This window comes from Macroventuria anomochaeta (assembly GCF_010093625.1).
Source record: "Macroventuria anomochaeta strain CBS 525.71 unplaced genomic scaffold BU25scaffold_10, whole genome shotgun sequence".
Classification (NCBI taxonomy): domain Eukaryota; kingdom Fungi; phylum Ascomycota; class Dothideomycetes; order Pleosporales; family Didymellaceae; genus Macroventuria; species Macroventuria anomochaeta.
In genome coordinates this window covers 672,935-692,866 of record NW_022985371.1, presented here as the reverse complement: position 1 = coordinate 692,866, position 19,932 = coordinate 672,935, and the positions used below count along the sequence as shown (strand labels likewise).

The 19,932-nt window shown below is 52.8% G+C and overlaps 7 protein-coding genes across 7 annotated transcripts; 6 read left to right on the top strand and 1 right to left on the bottom strand.

Annotated features, from left to right (window-relative positions):
* Positions 1-147: 147 nt before the first annotated feature.
* BU25DRAFT_420293 (uncharacterized protein) lies at positions 148-456 on the top strand (the record flags this gene model as incomplete). The annotated part of the gene is made up of 1 exon (XM_033707999.1): positions 148-456. One exon carries the CDS (start codon positions 148-150, stop codon positions 454-456), a length of 309 nt encoding a protein of 102 aa, XP_033563646.1.
* Positions 457-1,401: 945 nt separating this feature from the next.
* Positions 1,402-1,938, top strand: BU25DRAFT_420292 (uncharacterized protein; the record flags this gene model as incomplete). The annotated part of the gene is made up of 1 exon (XM_033707998.1): positions 1,402-1,938. The coding sequence occupies one exon, from the start codon at positions 1,402-1,404 to the stop codon at positions 1,936-1,938; it is 537 nt and encodes a 178-aa protein (XP_033563645.1).
* Positions 1,939-4,349: 2,411 nt separating this feature from the next.
* Positions 4,350-5,527, bottom strand: BU25DRAFT_22124 (bola-like protein). Its single transcript, XM_033701322.1, has 3 exons — positions 5,379-5,527; positions 5,021-5,311; positions 4,350-4,784 (listed from the first exon to the last, which is right to left on the bottom strand). Exons 2-3 carry the CDS (start codon positions 5,303-5,305, stop codon positions 4,620-4,622), a joined length of 450 nt encoding a protein of 149 aa, XP_033563644.1. The 5' UTR covers positions 5,306-5,311; positions 5,379-5,527; the 3' UTR covers positions 4,350-4,619.
* A 3,759-nt stretch (positions 5,528-9,286) lies between these two features.
* Positions 9,287-10,079, top strand: BU25DRAFT_409333 (uncharacterized protein). The gene has a single exon (XM_033706029.1). The coding sequence runs from the start codon at positions 9,661-9,663 to the stop codon at positions 9,928-9,930; it is 270 nt and encodes an 89-aa protein (XP_033563643.1). The 5' UTR covers positions 9,287-9,660; the 3' UTR covers positions 9,931-10,079.
* Positions 10,080-14,908: 4,829 nt separating this feature from the next.
* On the top strand, positions 14,909-17,474 carry BU25DRAFT_465706 (carbohydrate-binding module family 21 protein; the record flags this gene model as incomplete). The annotated part of the gene is made up of 2 exons (XM_033710663.1): positions 14,909-16,771; positions 16,833-17,474. The coding sequence occupies 2 exons, from the start codon at positions 14,909-14,911 to the stop codon at positions 17,160-17,162; spliced, it is 2,193 nt and encodes a 730-aa protein (XP_033563642.1). The 3' UTR covers positions 17,163-17,474.
* BU25DRAFT_21991 (uncharacterized protein) lies at positions 17,475-18,077 on the top strand. The gene is made up of 2 exons (XM_033701312.1): positions 17,475-17,961; positions 18,015-18,077. Exon 1 carries the CDS (start codon positions 17,571-17,573, stop codon positions 17,880-17,882), a length of 312 nt encoding a protein of 103 aa, XP_033563641.1. The 5' UTR covers positions 17,475-17,570; the 3' UTR covers positions 17,883-17,961; positions 18,015-18,077.
* BU25DRAFT_21992 (Emopamil-binding protein) lies at positions 18,078-19,825 on the top strand. The gene is made up of 3 exons (XM_033701314.1): positions 18,078-18,825; positions 19,005-19,074; positions 19,452-19,825. The coding sequence occupies exons 1-3, from the start codon at positions 18,219-18,221 to the stop codon at positions 19,594-19,596; spliced, it is 822 nt and encodes a 273-aa protein (XP_033563640.1). The 5' UTR covers positions 18,078-18,218; the 3' UTR covers positions 19,597-19,825.
* The last annotated feature ends 107 nt before the right edge of the window (positions 19,826-19,932 follow it).

Genomic DNA, 19,932 nt, shown 5'->3' with positions numbered 1-19,932 from the left:
AACTGTACCCTGATAAAACGCAGGAAATAATCCTCCGCGGAAGTAGCACCTTTCGTCACAATCGTATGTTCGCCTTGGAACTACTTCGCACTCTTCAAGTATCGTCGCGCTCTCGACGAGCTTTCAGTATCAGCTTCTTTTCCCACCATGGCACACTCCTCATCCTCCTTGGACTCCTCCTGGGACACCCTCGGCGACACCGAACCACGTGCCCGCCGGACCGAAACTCGAGACGCTTCAACACAAGTAACAGCCGAACAACTCGATGAGGTACCTTTCGACCTCGTAGTCTTCTTCACGGGTATCGCCTTCTTCCTCCTGGTCATCGTGATGGTGGTAGCCGTTGGCATTATCGCCGAGCTTGAGGAGAATGAGGGCAAACTTGCTCCGGAGACAGGTGCAAGGTTGGGGCCACGTCACCCTATAGGGCAGTGGTTTTGCAAAACCGAGTTGTGAGGAAGAGGCGGGAGGATGAGTTGAATGTTCGGTCGGGTCGAGGGCACGTAATCATCTGAGAGTCCGGGACGACGAAGTGTGGTAACCACATAAGAGGGAGAGCCTAACCACAGCTCCTCCACCCCTCCTCCACCAATCATTCCTCACGATACGCAACACGACACTCCCAGAAGCCCTCAATCACAATCAATCACAGACAAATCCCCTACAAGGCCTCTTTGACCCTTCAACTCGCGACACGCGGGCTCGCTCCCTTTCCCTTTTCTCTTGGAGCTCTATCGAACAAGATGAGACCCAGCCATTCCTAGGCGAGACTCAGGATGCATCCACCCAGATTTCACCACAAGACCCTGGCCTCACACCTTGTTCACTTTCCTCCCAGGAGACTCTCACAGACATGACAACACCAGCCCACCGCAAGGGAACACTGGATGCTTGTAGTTGGACCACAGAGCAAATTGCCACTACAAAAACAAAAGGAGAAGAAATTCGGGAGTCCTCACCCGAAGATCTGGGAATGATCATGGGTCTCTTCTGTCTCACAGTCTTTCTTATGTGGGCAATCAATCTCATCTCGTTACGCGTCAAGACGCCAGGGATTTAAACGAGTTCCTTAAGCGAAATCCTTTTGACATGATTGCGGTATCGAAGGAAGTTCGACCCACGAGAAACTGGTTTTGTCGAACACAGTGACGAGGAACGGAAGAGTAGGATTTGAGGGTTCAGCTGGAACCATGATTCGAAGTGGGGATAGAAAAAATTGAGACAGGGACGCGCAGAGAACACCTACGCAGGGAACAGTAAAGAAAAGGATTGGAGTTCCTGCATCTTTCCTGGCAAGTACAACATCGAACAGTCATACATCATATCGACTGCATGGCGTCCTAACATCATTAACAAAATCTGCATTTCGCACCACACCAAGACGACATCACCGTTTCCAAGATGTCTGACTCACCAGCCTCACCCTTCACCGAAAGAATGGCCAAAAACGCTGACGCCTACCCTCTTCGTCCTCACCCAACCATACCACCAACCACTTCACCGCCAATTTGCCAGGATGCGCCCGAACACAACGAATCCAACACACGCTGCTCGAAGTGCCGCTTCCTGTGTTCTCTCCACTTCTTTTCAGCTCTATTCTACCTCGTTCTCCTCACACTCTTCATCGTAGTCTTTTGCGCCAAGATCTTCGATCCGTTGTCGCCGGATCAGCTCTCTCCCTCGAAGGAGAACGACGAAAATGGCACTGACAAGCTCGCGACTCTACCCCCACTGACCAGGCGCGTCAACGTACTGCTCAAGAGGTGGGATGCCGGCCAGTTGGACGACCACATGATGCTCTATGTTCTTGCTGGTGGTTTTGGATTTGCGTTCATCGGTGGCGTGAGTATGAGTTGGTACCTTCAGCGGAAGCAGCTTGGACGGCAGAAACGACGGTATGAGAGGGTGGTGATTTGGAGGAATGGTGAGGCTGTCTGAGTGCACAAATTTGGAAGGAACAAGTCGAAAGGTCGGACAGGCGAGGGGTGGCTTGTTTGGAGTGCAATCTGAAGAAGGAGGGTTTCAGGGGAAAGGCGATTGGGGTAATGAGTACAAGTCGAGCGCCACGCCGCTGAACACTACGTCTCCCTGTTCGTCGCCTGCTGCTTCTTGTGGGACTTAAATAATCATAATTTTGCAGCACTGCACGGAATTGAAGTTCGAGTCTTTTCATTGTATTGAACTCGTGGAAGATTGCTCGTCCATCGCCTCGGTCCTAATTACGGGAAGATCCCAAATTCAAAAGTGGGCTCGAGTAAGCATTTCCGTCGCTCTATCCCACAACCTAATCCAGTCTTCATGCCCATACGTCGCATACCAAGGTGGACTCCCCGACATCCACCCGGACATGCTCTCTTGTGCCAGCCTCACAGCCTCCTCGGCTTCCTTGCAGCGCTCGCGGTTCTCCTCCAGACTGCAATCCAAATGAGGACCGAGGACTATCGCGATGATGAACCCCATGATACCGCCGATACAAGAAGTGCGAGCAGAAATCAGCAGAGCTTGCTGCAGCAGATGGACCTACGTTTGTGTTTGTGGGTGGAAGTGGTGGCGGCCTGGCGGCTTCGATATCGGCGTGAGGGTCGGTGATACGGTCGAATGTGTAAGAAGGCGGAGGTGATGGAAGACGGCTGGTGTCGAGGAAATCCGTTTTTGGGCGCGTGTGGGCGCGTGGAATGCGCGTTACGGGACAGATATTGGAGGATTTGGTGGTGATGATGTCGGTGCAGGCGGGTAGATAATAACTCGTGATGTGTTGCAGAGTGTGTCAACGGACGGCGAAGTTTAGAAGTTTAGGAGCACATATAGCTAGGAGGTATTCAGGGTCAGGTCTGGTGAGTTGAGGTGCAGCGATGTTGATCCATGGTTCATGATGTGAGCAAGTTTCCATCGAGCACATCTATCAACCATGGAAAAATACTCGAATACCTCCACACTGCCTGGAAAAAAACCAAGCCTCGCAACGAATCACTACTATCTTCCTAGTTCCACCTTTCCAGACTTAACGATTTCCATACACGCTTGAATACTCATACCCCTGCAAACACTCTCCATAAGAAGCTGGCCCAAGCGTTTGTGCGTAGCTGGCTCTTTGGCCAAATATGCCTTGCCCATATAAACAACCACGAAAATCAACAGCAGAACCAGGAAGAAGACCCAGACATCAAATTTGAGCTCGGAGGCAGTCGATGCTGCTTCGGCCACTTGAACAATCGGGGCCTCTTGAAAATATTCGTTCCGTCCGGAGGTAGGCGATACCCCTTCGAACTGCACGGCAGGAATTTCTTGTCGATATATTTCCGAGGTATATGAAGGAGGAGGTGAAGGATCGGTCGGTTGGGCTTGTCTGCCATGACGTGTGATGCGGAAATTGAATCGTGAAGGCGGGCGGGTGTTGGAGGTATTTGCTTCACTATTGTTGGCAGCGGAAGACTGGCATCTCTGAGCGGCATTTTTGGCGGCAGCTAGAGCGCCTGCTCTGCTCATGGCGTCGGCGTTCATGGAGGCGATTTGCTCTTGTGACATGAGAAGGGTGCTTCCGTCGGCGAAGTTGATTGCCTGAAGAGAACTTGCTCGGCGATGAGGAATCGACATGTTGTATGTGTTCATTTTGAGTGGTGAGAAGAAGCTGGTATTTCTTAAAATCTTGATGGAGTTTTGGAGAATACGTGTGTGTAAAGATGGAGGCAGAGTGGACCGATGGAAAGATTTTGTAGTATTCGAAAGAAAATACCTCAAGAATAATTATAGTCTATACTGTCACTTCATTGCATGCGGTTATGTTTTGTTTGAACGCTTTGATTGGGGGCACAGACTGCATCTGCCCAGGTTGAGGAGGAGGTGAGAGGCCAACAAGGAGGCAGGTGTCTGTGAAGGAGTCCTCGCCCTATCTGGTGTAGAAGGCCGGCCAGCTACATATCTAAATACATTCGGATCAACCCAAACTCCCAATCTGAACCTAAAACAAAGGAAAATTGTGATGTAGCATTGTGATAGGGCGGGATGGCAGGAGATTTGCAATGTCCGATGAGGTGACGATGTGAAGATGTGGGAGATGGGGATGACCACGGAGGAGCTCATTGTATAGGTTCCTGGTGAGGTTGTTTGCTATCCCTCACCGCTGTCCTGCATGACGGGTATGAGCAGCTCTTCGCTAGCCATAGAACACCTCGACGTTCATAAGGTTGGTCCGCGGTTGTGATATGACTCCAACACAATCGGTTTCCAATCCAAAACCTTGAATTATAACTCTACCGCATACACGGTAATCCAGAAAGTTCCACCAGGAAGTCAAACACCTATTGTTAGGTCTGCTGTTCAGCGTCCCGGGGTGCAATACCGGTTCGCATTCGTTTTAGCAATTTGGCGAACCAAGTACTCGAGACCAACAACTTTGTAGGGAACGTGCATGACTAATATTGTGGTTCAGTTGCCAATAGCAGTCGTGACTACCTCCTGGATTGTGTACGAGAATGAGATAGTTCCTGCCATCTTGTGGTAGTCGAACTATAGACTTCGCTGCAGTGAGTCTATTAGCAGGGTGCCATGGTTTGCATTGCTTCGTATACATCAGGTGATACAGTACTCTTACAAAATGTACATATTCTGCCGCCCTTCTCTTATGTCGCTCTTGTCCGGAGCTGAACACCATGCCACTGTGCGATCTCCTCCTTCAGCACCTGGTTAACCAGCTTGTGCTGCTTGATCACCGTTAAGCCCTTGAACTTGGCCGACTCGATCTCGATCGCGTACATGGAGCCGCAGCCGCCGCTGATGTCTTGGACCTGGAAGTTGGGTCAGCGTACCATTCGCACAACGTCTCGTGTCTATTCCCAATGCTACTGTCGCGGCTCTTGCTTCGGTATCCTCGGCTTGCCGTTCTTGACATCTCCGTCCCGCGTCTGACAACAGACAAAGCCGCTGGCCGCATCGTAGTGATAGATGACGTGCGTCTCAACAATTTCACGCACACCGTTCGCCAGCACTCTCAGGCCTCCTCCCAAGCAAGCTGTCCACGCACCTCGAGTTTTGTAGGTTCAAGCTCCCCCCTGATCTTGTTGAAGATGTGTAGTTCGGCCTCATTCAGAAAGTCTGGTGGTTCCGGTGCACCACTTGCTTGCGCACTGTACGCTCGTGTAGAAGCATGTGTAGTCTGGAATCGCGGTATTGCGGTCGCACGTATGCACTGAGGCCTGACTGCGGTTGCTGATGTCGAGAGCAGACGCGCGCCGGTGCGCATACGAATCTGGGGCTGTACACATGCGGAGGTTATGCGGCGAATAAGAATTGCTCTGGACGGCGCCATGGCGTGCTGTATATATGTATCAGAGAGTGCATTGCGGAGTGCATACTGCGATTGAAAGTTCGTCTAAGCTTACAATAGAGCACGCGACTGTTTACGTGGAAATTCGGGTTGACGTGAATGGAAGTCGCGAAACTTCGTCATAGCTTCACGACGCCCTAGTGCCCAATCACGTGTCGTGATTATCCAACTTTCATTGATCTCCGAGCCATCTCCAAGCCACTACTGACGACGACAACCCTAGACGTGCTGTCGAGCTTCACCAGTTCGAAACTCTCAAATCTCATCATTACCACGAAAAGGTCTCACGATCCCAACAGAAAGTGCAACCTACAGATCGCACCACCGAACACTCTCAGCGTGCAGCGTTGGCACAGATGCATGCATTTCCGGGGTGCAGAAAGTTTACAAATTGAGGAGACGGTAACATGTACCTCCAAGTACCTGGATGTACCTCTCCACACCTCCGCTCTCGGCCCCCGCTGGTTCGGCCCTGACACCAATTTCCATAACACAACCAAAACCCTCAGCACCACCGATGAATGCAACGACTCACTCTGCACGCTGACAGCACAAGGCGAGCTTAAACGGTTCATTGCCCACATTTTCCCCCGCCTTACATCGATTGCGGGGTGCAGTTGGCTCTCTTGTCAACCACGAACCATCTCAGCCCATGGGCTCATCTTACCATATCACGTTTTGATCGACACAGCCCAGGTCGGACCCCTCTTTGCCAAGACGGCAAGCCGAGACCGTGATCAGCGCTGTGGCTAGGGTCCTCTTTCACATGAAAACCCCAGGGTTCAAGACGATGCATGGCCCTTCCAAGCGCTAAGAAGCGCCACGGAAGATTGGGAGAGCCGCAAAGATCTGCACTGGATGGCGAGTGAGCGAGGTTCCATGTGCGAAGCGTTCCGTGGTACGTGTTATCGCTGGATTTGGCACGCAAGCAGACACACAGGTGTGAACGCTCGTCGTAATGTTGCAGGGTGTGACGTATGGTGGTGCGATCTTCACGGTCCGAAAGAGTCCCAACAAGGCGATCATCTGTGAGGCTGGCCCATCGAAAAATGATCACGATGGGAGGCGAACATTGAGATGCTTGCGGAATTGTGGTTCTCTAGATTGAGATGATGCAGCCTCGCGTTGCTGAGACTGAAGATATTGCTCGCATCTCCGTCGCGCTATGTCTGACCAAGTCCTCAAATAATAATTTGCTCACACGCAGGTTGACAAAGCTAGAAGCTTACCAAAAAATGCAACGGCTAGTACGGCTGTAACGACTGTCTGATTGCGACAAGCGTTTCTGAAGAACCTGTGATTCAGGACCAGCAACTCGACACGATCAGACCCTGCTTCTGCTTGCCGGCGCGGATCATCGCTCGCAACTTGTGCCTTTTCAAGAGACGTCATATTCAAGATTGACAGTGTTGGCGTTTGAATGCAAACGTTGTCCAAAGCCAGCACAGCACTATCAGAGCAATTTTCCAAACTTTCGAAGCTTTTGATAGTCGACGGTGTTCGTAGCCATACTGAAGATTCATTGATCCACCTTAACAAAACTTGAGGGCCAATTCCACTATCTCTCATGCCGTGCCTCCTCGGAGTCCATCTTACAAATATTGTCGAAAAAGTAACTCCGCCACCATCTCCGGTTACAACACCCGCCCACACAAACAGACTTCCCGCGTCTAACGCACATCTCGAAAATCTTTGTTCACCCTTACCACCCCACCCAATCACTTATACCGGACTTCGCCTCTCTGGAACTACCGTCTAGCAACTCACCTCCCGCCGACTGGCCTCCAGATCACCAAGCTCCGCTGCACTCACATCCAGGCCGACTCCCGTGGCTTATGCAGGACCCACATATCCTCCCTGGGGAGTGATGCCTTGCATGTACAAGACGAGGCCAGCGGCTCCTCGAGCCTTGCAGACCAAGAGCTTCATATCGGAGGGACTGAGTCGCGACGACCCACCCTCAACAACTTGTAGTCGCGGCCAAAGCTGTGCCGCGGGCCTCATCTACGCACCTAGACGGTAGCGGCCGTGAATGTATGCAAAGCGATGGAAATGGGGCGCGGGAGTGAAGGGATTGGGGATGTGGAGTCCGGAGATGGCGGGTTGTCTCCAGTTTTGAGAGTTTGAGTATGGGTGGACTATTGTGTTTGAGTAAGACTGGGAAGTTTATCTCAGCGCAGGTGAACACTGATCTTCGAGATCGTATCCGGGCCGTCAGGTCAAGAGTCCGTTGTCTGACTTACCTCGCGGCCCCATGGTACAGATCTCGGGCCGGCGTTAGAAACCACCCAAGTCCGGACCGTAGTGTGTGTGGTGTACCGTCTTGCAAAACCCTGAGCTGCACGTATCCACTTAGGATTCTATGCTCCACCTTGTCGCTGTCAACAGCATGTTCGACATGAACAAACACTGCTCGTGTGCTTTCGATCCACATCAAGCTCCCCAGTCTGTTGACTCCGCATCTTGCCCCAGTCTGTTCACTCCGCATCTTGCCCCAGTCTGTTCACTCTGCATCTCGCCCCAGACTGCATACGCAATCCTCACGGTCCGTTGTCTTGCGTGCATGCTATATGCACAGCAACATCACCCTCCATCATCCCCCTGTCACATCATAAAATCCTTCACGGCATCAGATAGCCAACCCACACTCATCTAACCCATACCATCTAACGGCCCGCCCCACGCCCCACCTCTTCTGAAGTTCTGGGCCTCAACACGTCCGAAAGCAGAGTGTGGCTGTTGAGGATTTTGGCAGACCCTGATTGTCGTGCAGTACTTGTCATGCACGACACAAATCAATGGCCTAGGTGGTGTGTGGATCGTGTTGCGCAATCTGTGTTTGATTGTTGGGGCATTGCCACTCCGGATGGTAAGCCAGGGCAGTCAACAAATACCGAGACGCTCAACTCCGTTCCTTTCCATCTTATTCCTGAGTCTCTTTCCTCACTGTTACAAGAGGCGATGGTGTCATACTATCTTACCATCTTTCCATCAGGCTTGGCGTCATGTGTGAAGGATGTACTTTGCAGGTGAGATGCTGCAACATGAGATATGATTCTCGCTGGTGGGGCAACTGCGGGCGAGGTGTGCTAAGAAAAGCAGGCGTGTGCGTGCAGCCGAGGTCGCTAAGCTGTATTGCTGCAAGTGCCACCTGTTCGTCCACTTTTGGACGAGCGCCGCAAGGGTCCTGGATAAGGATCCCAGGTCGAGTTGCGACCCCAGTCTGCAGTAAAACTTCCAGAGGGAGACCTTGTTTTGGCTGCAAGGCTGAACAGTGTGTTAAGCGCTGTCTTCGAACCCCATCTTACTACACGGGATGTTAGTATTATGATGGGTGTCACCATTGTTATTGTTACTGTTGCTGTTCAAACTTCAACGGTCGAGATCCTACCAGGGAGCCCTGTTCGTTGAGCTCAATGGTCTTCCCAAACAGACAACATGCGCAGATGTGCGCGGTTACGCTGCGTGTTTGGAGATTAGGTGGCGGTAATACTGGTGAGCATAGAAATGTCGTACAGAGCCCTGCTGCTGTCACATGACTAGGATTCGTTGATTTGATAAGGTGAGGCTGACAAAGCTGCTATGATGTTGTCACATATGGTCTGCGCGACAAGAAACGATTAGCGAGACCTGTTTGCGAGTGAGCAGGTTCCCCTTACCTGTTAGACGGTCGCGACATATCGAACGGGGATCCATATCAAGTATGCTGAGCCTGCGTGACATCGGTCTGTCGCCGACCTGCTACTTGCATGTTACGAAGCGTGGTGCTGCAAGCACCCCTCATCCTTCCCGTCTCACCTCACCTCACCTCATACTGCCGTGCCTCGAGTACAGTGCATCCATGCGCTGATTAGCACACAATCCTCAAATTACTTCGTTTCCGCATCTATACACTGTGTCTGGCATTTACATGCGAGCTGGAAGTTGCCGAGTGGGGTTATGGTGTTCTGTTGAGACCGGCATGCATGCAGCATCTGCGGAGAAGGCGTGACGCCTGAGCACGTTGCAAGTGATGAGAAGGCACCTAGGCAGTACTTTGACTGGTCGAGATGGTCTCTTGAAATATGTTGTGCATGTAATGGTACATTTTCTTTCGTTTCTGCAACCGTACCGAGTAGAGTGGACAGTGTGAACTCGAACCCGTTCAGTCTTCAGCTGTAGTACGGTAGATAGTAGCAGTCGTTCGACTGATGACAAGTGAGAGATCCTGAAAAGTCGATGAGAACCGAATCTCGCTCATGTTTCAAGACGGACATGGTCGCCATCTTCGATCGAGGTTCAACCAAACCCATGGGTTTGACCTTCTCACGTCAGCGATTTCTTGAGGTTTTGGCTTGATGGCTCTGAGCGGTGCGGTCCATGCCGCCGTCCACACCGTTGAGTGTCTAGAGACGCCCTTCTTACCCCGCGATGGGACCTTGTCTGGACCTGATAACGTGCACAGAAACAAAGATTGCGCTATGTGTTGTCACGGTAGTCTTATCAATCATGGCTCACCTTGGAAAGGCGTGATGTTCCACAACGTAGCCGACCCAGAGACACGGCTGATAAGTAGCAGTTCGGCAACAGGACCCTCCGAGATGTGTGAAGGAACCGTTCAAGGCTAGTGAGTCGCAAAATGACAAATGTTGTGAGGATTGTCGAATGGACCTGGAACCCATCGGTCTCGATAAACGAATCGTAAGAAGTAGTGCGATCCCAGAAATGTGGTCTTGTTTGCAATGCGAACGAATTGCGATAGGGTTGGGGATATCGCCCGTGGGTGAAGCCGAGTCCAACGGCCCGATCAAGAGAGCCCGAACACTGGAAATTCGGGCGCCGGATGCAGACGCTGACACCCGGCAACGGCTGGCCCGTCCCCAACATCAACATATCGACAAGAGGAATTGAGGAACCATGGGTGCGAAGGAAATGCAGTATGTGCTGTTCCCAGGTCACTTGATGGTTCAGTGGCGCCGATCAAATTTGGTGAGGTCAAGCTTGAGTTCGTTCTGGCTCTCAGAGCCTCAAAATGGGCGCACAAGCCAACAGAACAAGGACGGTGCCACGATTACAACGTGCGCACTGTAGAACTACATGTCATGAGTGGCATCTTCGTAAGCTGCTGTAGGACATCGCTTTTCTTCGGCGTTCGTGTATAGAGTCGACATCTGATGACCTGCGTAATACTGTGCCAAATAAAGCGAATTGCTTGTCGAGTGGACTGATGAACACATCCAGACCACTGCGACGGCAGGTGCAGATTGATCGCCAAGTCGATATCTCGAGCGCATCGTATCTGCAGTCTGGAGTGCTGATAAGCTCACCCAGGATACATTTACTGATCTTGGTTCTCGAAAGTTGGCGTGACAGGAGACTTCAGCATGAACGACCATGGTAACAAAGCGAGCTGATGGATTCAACTCGTCGCTGAAGCTTTGCTGGTTTGTTGTCCGTTTCGGTCCGTCAGACCCATGGTGTTTGGTGTGGGCATTGGCGGGTACATCATCCACTTCCAAGGGTGCGGATGCGACGGCTTTCTCCTCTGACTCTCCAGGACGGGGATGAGAGTTACCGCACCCGCGAAAATTTGACAGGAGAGTTGCGCATGGTTAGACTGTGTCTTATCGAAGGAATTTGTCTCTCGAAAAGCGGTGTGGGATACGTAAATCGCAAGGGCTAGGCATCGCCACATCCTTTCGAGGTCCGAACAAAAGAAAATATGGCTGTGCGGCTCAGGGAATTGTACAATTTCGTGCACCAAATTGATGGAGTATTCCTGTGAGACTGAGCGCTATGTGACATCATGTATCGTGAAAGCCAAAATAGAAAGTCCACACACCCCACATCGGCAAGGGAGGTTGCTGTCAGTGTGGAGATGCGCCTGTTGCAAGGACCACTCCGAGTAACGTGGCCTGACGTCGTCTTCAAAACACCCCCAGGTCTTTATAATGATAGCCGTGGAGATGGGGCTGTCCTGTTAGTATCGTGTATCCCATGCGGCTCATGTGTTCGCGCGTTTCTCTTCTCCCAACATTGCACTCTACGCCCGACAACACTGGAACCCATTTGCAACAGGAACCAGACGGGGTGCCAAATGTCAAAGTCGTCCATGGCATGACGCTACCAGTCCTCCACCAGGTCAAAGAATGGCTGACATCGTGACTGAGATCCAAGCTGTCATAGTAACTCCGGTAATGAAGAGCGCATTGACAAACTGGCGTGGAGGTAAGCGACCTCGACTGATTCGCGCATTCCCTGCTTTTTGATGAATTTTGCCAGATATCGTGGTAATGATCCCATCACTCCAGTCACGCGGCGAGCCGAGCAAGCCTGCTCGTTGTCGATATTATCCCAAGCCTAGAAGAGTCAAGGCCGTCCACGTTTGAGAGTAGCCCAGTGCTGTATTCGTAAGTGCCATTAGTCGGCGATGCGGCGCACAATTTTGTTGAAAGTTGAATGGGTCTGACTGCAGCGCGACAGTGGGGATGAAGCAAATTTCGTCGTGGGAACCCACTGCTTTGACTGCGGCATCTGTGAGTTGCGCGCTTGTATGACAGTGTCTCCGTAGTGTTGCTTCCCGTACTGTGCTGTTCTCGTGAGGCTCAGAACGGAGGGCGTCTGCAAAGAGTATAGCTCCCGACAGCCTCGAGTCAAAGCGTGCAGTTTGGATCGACCATCTGGTGGGGATCGATGGTGAGCAACGGCGGCCTCGACGGGGCAGCGGGCGGTGAAGCGGCAAGGTCATTACTGAGAAATGAGTGGCTCAAGCTGCCCTGTTCTGCCGGACAAAAACTTTCTGACGACTTTGGTAAGTGGGAAAGGCTCGAGACGCCAACCAGAATGCGGGATAGTGAAGCTTGGATCTCTGGTCTGGCCAACATGAGGATGTTGAAAAACAGGCAGACGAGATGCGTTTCATGTCGCGATAGGGCGAAGATTCTTTAAACTCCTTCATCATGTTTGATCGCCCTATCAAGATAGGCATGACGGCAGCCAGCACCTGCGACTCCGCATCTCGTCAGAGTCAGGATCATTCTTGAGTGGTGCCAAAGTTTGTCGTTATCAGCTCCATTAAAAAGCACCGGTGATAAGGGCCGTAGTGTGGTGGTGTTTGCGGACCTTGTCAGCTCACTTGCAGTCACAGAAAGTAATTTTGGATGTCAGCCGCCGATGCTTAGACTTGCGACAAGCCGGTCAGTCTATGGACAGACACGGATGCGCGTAGACGCGCGCGCGATTCGAGAACCATGGAACGAACGGTGTTGCTTGTGCTCTGAAAGAAACCCTTTCGCACCTAACAGCCTGGAACAGAATCAGAAGTGACTGCATTTCCATACACAACACGTACACAGAGGTTGCACTCTCGTAAGTATGCTAGCGTGGTGTAAGTAAACGCTTGACACTGAGTGGAATTTGACGAAGCCGCTCGCACCGGCGCTTTGCTGGGCCAATAAAGAATCTGTAGAGTTGCAGTCCCAAAACTGCTGTGAACGGGCGAGGTGTGTCAGCGAAGCCTGTCCTTGCGATGTTGCAGTTTCATCCGTGCAGGCTTAACACGCGACGTGCCCGCGGCCACTCAGGAGAGATTCTTCACGCCCCATGGAGGTTAGAACGGGGTTGTTGTGGAGCGTTGAAAGCAGGACCATGGGTTTGCTATTGTTAAGGTTCTGTGACGGCTCGCTTGTTTGAAGCAGGGGTCAAAACAGGTGTGGCTTTAGCGCGAGCAGCCTGTGGGACGTTTGATTGGTGGTTAGACGACACCGTCTTTTGCAAGCGGTAGGACCGACGATCCCATCCTCATCTGAGCAGTTCGACCACAGTTATGCTCGAAAGAGGTGTGGCTGCGAGCACAAAGCTGCACCCTGCTTGCTCTGATTATTCAGGTACCGCAAAAGCCTATTGCAAAAATTTGACAAGCTGCGAACACATTCAGCGCAGAAACAGCTGATGCGGAGGGCGGGGGAATGCAGCCGTTCTCATCAGCCCACTCCATCTCGATGACATCAACACTTGGCTTGTGCGCAAGCAGAGGCGAAACTCTCACCAACATTCGCCATTTCGCTTGCGTGGCTTGTGTGCCAAAAGCAAGCATGCAACGGTTTCCAGTCAGCGATGAGGCTCAGTGGCGCGCCACGTATCGCGCGTGTTTGCATATTTGCAGTGACAGCATATCAGAGGTACTGAATCTTGGAACTGGCAGTGCAAAGTGATGTCGACGTCCCCATCCTGTTAACCCCCGCGGTGATGGTATCTCAGCCCATGTGGGCTGGAGTCGCGTAGTGCGCGGACACGATGAAGCCGGCGCCGCTGTCCGGGCGAACAGGCAGGCAACGGTGATGAGAGATGGAATGAGGAGTGCTTGCGGGCAGCTTCATGCGTACCTGGTCGCCGCTGCGCTGCTTTGGTTGAAGGGATGCTGTTCCACCGTTTCGAGTTGCGGCCGTGCCAGACGTGCCGCATCCGCTGCACTCGGGAGATTTGGTGAAATTCGGTTCGGCGTGCGCACTCAACTGATAAAGAACATGAGGCCGTGTAATCTGATGGCGCCACCATGGACTCTGGCATCTCCGCTCCGGTACCGTCAAGTCACTGCCAGTCCTTTGTTTTCCCCTCAGCGACACAGTGGACGAGCCCCGCCGACGGCGCGCATCTCAGCATCCCAAACCAGCGGCGTGCTCGCACCTCTCCGCTTCCGCTCCTCACTCGATCACTGATCCAAGTTCTGTCGACCGGTTGCTGCCGCTTGGCTGCATCGCTGCACGCAAATCCTTGGTCTGTTGGGGGGTGGATCGTGCTGCATGCTATCAACTCGCTTGTGCACTGGTGCTGCAGCTGCCCTGGTCAAGGCCGTGCGGCAAATCCTTGGTGGCTTCGGTGGCCTGGGTCCAGCGATTTTCAGAGCACATCCCGGCACAGCGACTGCCACAATAGTCGCGGCCCTGCACCTCACCTGCGCTACCGCTTCTCAACACTCTCCCCTCCCCCGTGTCTGTCTCCAATACTTTTCTAGGCCTTTGCCAGCCTCAGGACCCTTTTAACTGGCCCACCTGCAGACATTGAGCGGTTTCGACACTTGCGACCCCTCTGGTCTTGTCTCTCCACACTTTGGCAGCCTTGCCCTTGAGTCGTGCTTTCCTCCCAGGTATCAACGCATCTGAATCCACGGAAGCCACCGGCCTCGTTCCATCGCAGTCTTTCACCCACGAAAGCTGCAGCAACATCTGTCTCGCGTCCCATTACCAGGTCCGAGCCCATCCGCAGTCCCCTCGACGTCATTGCAGCTTTGACTAGCTGTGACTACCCGCGTCGCGACTCTCTTCCTACGAGAACGTGCATCAAGCCGTTCTTTCACCTAATCCTGTGAGTGTTTGTGCGCCAGACAACGTAGCAGGTGACGAAGCAACGACACAAAGCAGCTGCACATCGAATTGATTGCTTCATTACCAGCTCGCTACGTCTGGCACTGTCCATTATCAAACGGTCACTGATAAAACCCCAGACGACCCACCCCCGTAATAGCTCCATTCTTCTAATGCGCCCGCAACCCTAATACCCTGCCCTTCTTCATTCGTTCTGCTTCTGTCACCCCACGAAGCCGACCGAATGCCTTACACACCGCCCTCCCAGCGCTCGCCAACTTCCTCCAAGCCGACCAGCCCTACCCTCAGCCGAAACCATTCCTACGTCGACACCCAAGCCTCCCAATCGCCTAGGATCTCACAACGGCCAGCGCTCCCGCGCTCGGTATCGTCGACATCGTACCTTCACAAGCACCGTCGCTCGCCCTCGTTTCCCACCGCCACTCCCCTTACCAATGGAACTCCGGTCGATAGCAGCATGGTAAAGTCGCCGACAGACGTTCGTCGGAGCCGCGGCTCTTCAAAGACTAATGGTAGCATTCGCCCGTCTCCTCCTCCTGTGAACGATTCTCTGATACCGTCAGGTGCGATCACCACTCCTCCTGACTCGTCGGACGATGAGGACCGCGGCCGTAGCGTTGGCAACCTGAAGGACCTAGAAGAGGCGCTGCAGCACATCAACGTAAAGAGGGTCTCATCCCCAGAGCGAAATGGAGCTACCACGACGCCGTCGAACACGCCTCAGCTCATGACCGCTGCACGATCACTCTCGGCCGAGGCACGCAAGATTGCACACTCTCGCTCGTCGAGCGAGATCATGCTCTCCAAGCACAACGTCGAGCCTCTCGATACCTGCCCAGTCATCACCACATCATCGGATGACAGCGACGCGGAAGATGATGGGTTACGGATGAAGCCACCGCTACTCCGCAAGAAGTCTGGCGAGCTAGTGAAGCCTGCTCTTCGACCCGCATCACGACGCAGGCCGTCGAGCATGCCTGGTACACCCACCTACTCCAAGGCTGTGCACTTCAACGAGGAGATCGAGCAAGTGCGGCACTTCTTGTCGGTTGACCGACCGATTGCTGTCAGTGCTGGCTCATCGCCCGTTGAGACTTCCTACGAGAGCGAGAACGAGTATCCCTTCGAGGACGACTCCAAGTCTAAGACACCGGAGTGGGAAATCAAGCTGGCTAACTGGCCGTTATCTGAGTCCTACGAGCGACAGACCGCACCTGTGCGTGTCGAGCGTATTGCTCTTGCATCAGACAACCAGACCCTTGTTGGCAACATTGCATGTGCCAACATTTCCTTCCAGAAGCTCGTCGTGGCTCGCTTCACTCTCGATTACTGGAAGACGACATCTGAAGTTGTTGCTGAGTACAATCACGATGTTCGTAAGAAGCAGGCAGACGATGGCTATGACCGCTTCAACTTCAACATCAAGCTCGCTGATCAGGCCAACCTTGAGTCCAAGACTCTGCTACTCTGTGTTCGCTACCAGATCAATGGTCAAGAATTCTGGGACAACAACAACTCGATGAACTACCAGGTCGATTTCACCAAGAAGGTCAAGCAGCAGCAGCAGCCGAAGCCCAGGCGTTCCAACAGCGGTGGTCTTGGTGCGATCCCTCGCAGCAGGCACTCACCTCTGTCATCGCGTCCACGCTCAGCTGCCGCACTTGACGATGACTTCGGTCATGACTTCGAGAACAAGTTCCAGTTTGGCAGCTCTGGCCGCATCACCGGCGATGCACCCAGGTCTGCCATCCGCCTCAAGCCTAAGAGCAAGCAGCGTGCCCAGATGTATCCTGATCAGGGTGCTCGTCGATCTCAGGGCGGTCAGGCTTTCTCGTCTCGCTATGACTTCGGTGCTTCCCTCTCAGCTGCCCTCACCACTGCCCAGACCGCTTTGGGTGACCGCAGTGGCCTCAAGGTCAACACAACCGATGTCAACAAGGGTTACTTCAACCGTCCTGCTCCTCTTGCCAGGTCACACATGACCGGTGCACCCGTTCCTGGAACTCGACCTGACACGTTGTCGTCTGACAGCAAGCCTGACCTCCAATCCGCAGAGTACAACGAGTTGATCCAGAAGTTTTGTTTTGTACGTTCCCAACCTCAACAGCCCGGCAGATTGGCCTAGACGGATACTAATACGGCTTCAGTTCGGCACACCTACCGGTAAAGGCTCACCCAAAGCTACTACGCCTTTGGTCAAGAACGGTCACAGTGACGGTGCGACTGAGTACATGAACAGTGCTGAGTCGTCCGCCACTAGCAGCCCGCCCTCACCAGCTATGCCTGTCATGATAGATGGTGCGAATGACATCAAACCTTCTCGAACACCCTCACCTTTCCTGAACCGCTCCACATCTCCCGGTCCTGTCACAGGATCCGGACCGGAAGACCTTCTTGCCTCTCAGTATCAATATGGGTACAACATGCACGGTGGCATCTTCCCTGAGCGCAGCCACACACCTCAAGCATGCGTTTGAGCTTTGGCTCACATCTTTCCAGGCTACAAGGCCCAGCCTTCATGCCTCACGAATCTTCTCGGCCACGAAGCTACGCTTACGACCTGACTGGTTACGATGAGTGGAGCGGACGTCGCTGTCTTACCAGTGACTGAGCGCTCACGAGTCCTGTTCTTTCCGGTACGAATCGTCGTTGCGAGCCTAGCGATTGTTGTTTCTCTCCGGTCTTTCATCATGGCAATCGGTTTCCAGCATTACCTCCGGACGGCTCCTTTTGCTGCATTTACCGGTTGACCTTATTGCGTGTTCTTTACAGCTGGCGTTCCTGGGACCATTACGGCGTTCCTCGGTATTCCATCTCTTGCTTGTTCTCTGCAGACCATAGATCGGTTTTAATCGCGCTATCGTTTCAGCGACCCCACTCTTGTTATGGAGTTCTCGTCAGTTGTTTCCAACGGGTGGGAACGGAAAAGTCTGGCTTGCATTGCATTTTGTAGCGATTCCCTCATTCTTACAGACCTTCGAGTCTTCGTACATAGGCGGCAGGAGCAAGTGTGGCAGAGAATTCCATCATGTTTTCGTTGCCAGTGGTTACAAATTGTCGTCGGTATGGTCGTGTTGTGTCGATACCTTATACGTTCCTTGTGGTATATTTGTACAGATTGCTGGAGTTCGTGTGATAGTCTGGCGAGTAGGCATCAGCAGCTCATATACCAAAGCAAATACAAAAACATGGCATAACCCCATATATACCTGTGCCGCATCGTGAACCAACCCCACAGTAAAGGTACCTCGTGAGCACTTTTCTTACCGCCCTACTGTGAAGTCTTGCGGTCTGGATCGTGGGTTCCGGTCGGCTGACAACTTTGACAGGTCCGTGTCCCGCCCACCGCCTTCCTCTTTTGTACAGCTCTGCCCCACGACAACACGACCATTGGACCCTGAAACTTCGTGACTTCTTATACCAACTTCTTTTGGGCTTCATTTGACTTTCCTCCGTCGAGCTTCGAAAACAACGCGGAGAAACAGTCTCCGAACGAGTGTCCCGCGTGCACGCCAAAGTCGACGATACGAACCATGTCCTTCTGGGGCAGCAAGGCTGCTCCCCCGCCCCCTCCACCGCCCGCACCGCCTGTCATAGCTGCTACGGGTCCGCAAATCGATGCCACGACAATTGTCTCGTTACTTGGAGTCCTTGCACTCCTTGGCGGAGCTTATGGCGCGAGCATCAAGGTTCTGCCCCAGTCGACCACCATAAAAACGCGTGTTTTGTTCATCTGGCACCTGTTCGACGCGCTCATCCACTTCGTCTTCGAGGGTAGCTTCTTGTGGAACTGCTTCTTCGTCTCCTACGCTCTACCCACATCCTTTACTGCACAGGCCCAGGCGAAGAAGGTCACGCTGTTCACGCCGCCGGATGTGTACTGGCTAGGCAAACAGGATCTGTTGTACGGAGCGAACTATGGGAGCACGCCGTTTAGTCGGCTGTGGCAGGAGTATGCGAAAGCGGACAAGCGGTGGGGAGGCACAGATCTGACGGTCGTCAGTCTGGAGTTGTTGACGGTGTTCGTGGCGGGGCCGTTGGCGCTGTGGATCTGCTATCTGCTGAGTAAAGATGAGAAGAAAGGGGGGTTGAAGAAGTGGTTTTGGATGATTGTCCTAGCCACAGGGGAGATGTACGGAGGTGAGTCACTTTTCCCATTTTCCCCCTGAAGAAGTCGGTGGAGCGCGTGCATTCCTTGCATTGCACTCTGATTTGGTGAGACGGATATGTGGGTCCGCCGACGTTGCGAAGTTGTTGTGTTGCGTGCGTTGGCACTGCGAGAGATGTTGAGGCTGACACGTGGTTCACCGCTCCACCAGGCTGGATGACTTTTGCTCCTGAATGGTTGACTGGCAGTTCGAATCTCGACACGTCGAATTGGATGTATCTGTGAGTGGCACCTCTTCTTTTCAAAATTTCTCCTATCTTCGGTGTTGTTGCTGTACCACTAGGTCGGCGGCTACGAGCACCGATGTCATTCTGCCACTTGCTTCTTATCAGCGTGCATAAAATTGTCTTCACGAGCATGTTGCGAAGATATTTCGGAAGGAAGCGACTGAAGGCGTCCTGCATTCGGATCGCGGTCGGGTCTGCCCTCTCCAGTGGACCCACATACCCACTTCCTCGGTGGCGATTCTCACCGCACCAGTTGCATCGCCGGCACAACTCGCCGAAGTTCTTCCGCGTTACTCTTTGGGAACTTCTCACGATCTCATACATTGTTCCAATTCGCTCGTGGTGAGGCAATACTGACGCTGTCGATACAGCTACCTCTACCTCCTTTTCTTCAACGGCCTGTGGGTCGTCTTTCCCGGTTGGATTCTGTGGGAGGCATACCGAGCCATCAGTGCTGGCATGAGTCAAGCCGAGATGGTCGACCTCGTCAACTACTTGGGCAAGAAGGATGACTGAGCACGATCTCAACTGTCTTCTTGGGTTCGAGGGTACTTGAGGTTAGTACGCGTGTGGTACGCGTTGGGCATTTCTGGGAGCAAGCAGCATAGCGCGGTGGTTTTAAGACTGTTCTCCTTCAGTGTGCAGGTAAAAGATGAATGGAATTGTCGGTGTCTATTTAACGTATAATCTGGGTATGCCAGATGCCAAGTGCAGAGTAATCAAGTCCCACTTTAACAGACACCCATCTTGACCTTACTTCAATCCTGAAAGCACAGCCCTACCGATGAAGACTCCCGAGGACAAGAAGTGGCATCAAGAAGTTGTCCTTTATCCACTGATGGCACACTCATG

Coding starts and splice junctions, on each gene's coding strand:
- BU25DRAFT_22124 (XM_033701322.1), bottom strand. CDS start 5,305: ATGGCGCCGTCCAGAGCAATTCTTATTCGCCGCATAACCTCCGCATGT. Junction 4,785..5,020: donor TTGAACCTACAAAACTCGAG/GTGCGTGGACAG, acceptor CCCAACTTCCAG/GTCCAAGACATCAGCGGCGG.
- BU25DRAFT_409333 (XM_033706029.1), top strand. CDS start 9,661: ATGGCTCTGAGCGGTGCGGTCCATGCCGCCGTCCACACCGTTGAGTGT.
- BU25DRAFT_21991 (XM_033701312.1), top strand. CDS start 17,571: ATGGAGTTCTCGTCAGTTGTTTCCAACGGGTGGGAACGGAAAAGTCTG.
- BU25DRAFT_21992 (XM_033701314.1), top strand. CDS start 18,219: ATGTCCTTCTGGGGCAGCAAGGCTGCTCCCCCGCCCCCTCCACCGCCC. Junction 18,826..19,004: donor CACAGGGGAGATGTACGGAG/GTGAGTCACTTT, acceptor CCGCTCCACCAG/GCTGGATGACTTTTGCTCCT. Junction 19,075..19,451: donor ACGTCGAATTGGATGTATCT/GTGAGTGGCACC, acceptor CTGTCGATACAG/CTACCTCTACCTCCTTTTCT.